Here is a 2087-nt window from a genome sequence, read left to right on the forward strand (position 1 = left end):
TACTCAGGTCTTGAAAAGAAGCCCAACAAGGGGGCTGGGAACAGTCAGGGCCCACAGCATCCACCAGCCTCAGATCCGGTGGTTAGTGCTTGTGGCCAGTCACATCCGTCAGTTTGACTCTTTCACTAGATTACCCGAAATGAAGTCTTTCATTCACCCGGCTAAGAAATAAATCATCCCCTTCCTGAGGAAATCTGAGCCATTCACCCTGCTGATTTTGTGAGGCTAAGAATGCCTGCTGTTCTGCTCCGGATGGCTGTTTGTGCTGGGTTCGCTTGGGAGCCGCTGGGGGAATGAAATTCAGAGCCCTTATATTTTCAGGAAGAGTATCTTACATCTACTGCCCATCTCCACGGGGAACAGAGGACTGGTGGAGTGATGGAGGGGAGGAGAGGGTAACTGGCACATTCTTCCTGTTCTACAGAAGGGAAAAAACTAAGGGCTAAAGTGAAAAATTGGGAGCGCTGACTCCATTCCCAAGATACTGAGATGTTTTATCTGAGACATTTCCCTATGCTTGCCCCTTTCCGATCTCTAATGTAAAGAATGAAGTCCAGGAGAGCATTTTGAGGGTGCTTAGAACTCTGGCAGAGCCACTGGGGAACAGAGTAGTCACAGAGGGGAAGACTCTGCTCCCTTCCAATCCCCTTTTTCTTAGGAGAATTATTCCGGAGGGACATGCTCTCCATTCATCCAGTCTTCCCCATCAGTGTGAGTTACTCTGAAATAATAAGCCCAACTTCTGAAGGTAAATCAGCTCTCTGGAGCCTCTGCTGATCCCCCACAAATCCCTGGGCCTGAAGAATAGTTACTTTCTTTCCCAAACACATGTCAAGAATGGACTGCTCACCTCAGCATCTGGCTCAATGAGTCAAAGAGGCAGTTCAGAACAGCCATGAGCATCAGCTGTTGGGAGACAGAAGAAGCAGAAGGATAAGGTTTGAGACTGAAAGCTGCTACTTGAAAATAAAACCCTCAAATTGGTTAAGCATCAAAAGACAGGCTTTCACAAGGATCAAAAGCATAAGGTGGAAGTGAGAGCAAAACAGAAAAAGGACCTGTGGTTTCTCCCAGAAATAAATTCTGCCACATGATCTTACAATTTGATGTCTCTCTTAGACCAGTCTGTTTAAATAGAACTTTCCTGTCATAATCCTCTACATCAAGCATGTCAAACTCGAAACCCACTGGCCATGAGTTTGACATGCTTGCTCTGCATGTATTTACCAACTATATACATTATCTGATATCTTAGATAGAGAAATCATTAACCAAGCAATAGCTGAGATCAGAAAGTTGGTCAAAAGAGCATGGGCTTTGAAGTCAGACAGATCTGGGATTAAATTCCAGCTGAGCCATTTTCTAGATGTGTAACCCTGGGAAAATCAGGTTGAACCACATGAAACTGCCACTTTTGTAGTTCAACAGTAGTTAAATACTAGTAATTTCATATGGTTCTCCATGTACAAAACAAGGGCACCAATGCCTACAACTCAAAGAAGTGCTGTAAGATTTCAATAACAATGTACTTTACAAAGTACTTACAGCAACAAGAGCTCAGTAAGAGTTGGTTCTCTCAAACTTCTAATTTTGCCTCAAATTATGTACTTATTTTTACTTATCTATTCTCCTTCCTAGAACTTGTTACCTGAGGTAGTTTTTCCTGAACAGAGGAAGCAGGTTAGGACTAAACTCAATCTTCTCAAGTGTACAAGTCTCAAGTCTCAAGGACTATACCCATTCAGAATGTATAGCTTCAACATGACCCAAAATGTTGGGTAATTGATCGAAAATCAAGTCAGGTATGGAATCTTTATAGGAAAAGCAAGCATCCCCCCAACCTTGACCATATCTCAGAAATCCATCTTAAAAGACATTATCCATCCAGCCCAGCTGGTTTGGCTCAGTGGTTGAGCATCAACCCATGAAACAAAAGGTTACTGGTTTGATTCCCGGGTTGCAGGCTTACTCCCCCGGAAGGGGTGTGCGGGAGGCAGCCAATGGTTCTCTCTCATCATTGATGTTTCTATCTCTCTCTCCCTCTCCCTTCCTCTCTGAAATCAATTTTTAAAAATTATTTTAGCCCT

At 43.5% G+C, this 2087-nt stretch overlaps 1 protein-coding gene across 1 annotated transcript in view; it reads right to left on the reverse strand.

Moving 5' to 3' along the window:
- Nucleotides 1-2087, reverse strand: part of COPZ1 (coatomer protein complex subunit zeta 1) — a 19863-nt gene that overhangs the window by 3013 nt on the left and 14763 nt on the right. The window contains exon 5 of the mRNA XM_006756936.2: nucleotides 851-906. Coding sequence (XP_006756999.1) covers nucleotides 851-906 — 56 coding nt within the window. The remainder of the gene's footprint in view (nucleotides 1-850; nucleotides 907-2087) is intronic.

The sequence above is a fragment of the Myotis davidii genome, unplaced genomic scaffold (genome assembly GCF_000327345.1).
Source record: "Myotis davidii unplaced genomic scaffold, ASM32734v1 scaffold233, whole genome shotgun sequence".
Lineage (NCBI taxonomy): Eukaryota > Metazoa > Chordata > Mammalia > Chiroptera > Vespertilionidae > Myotis > Myotis davidii.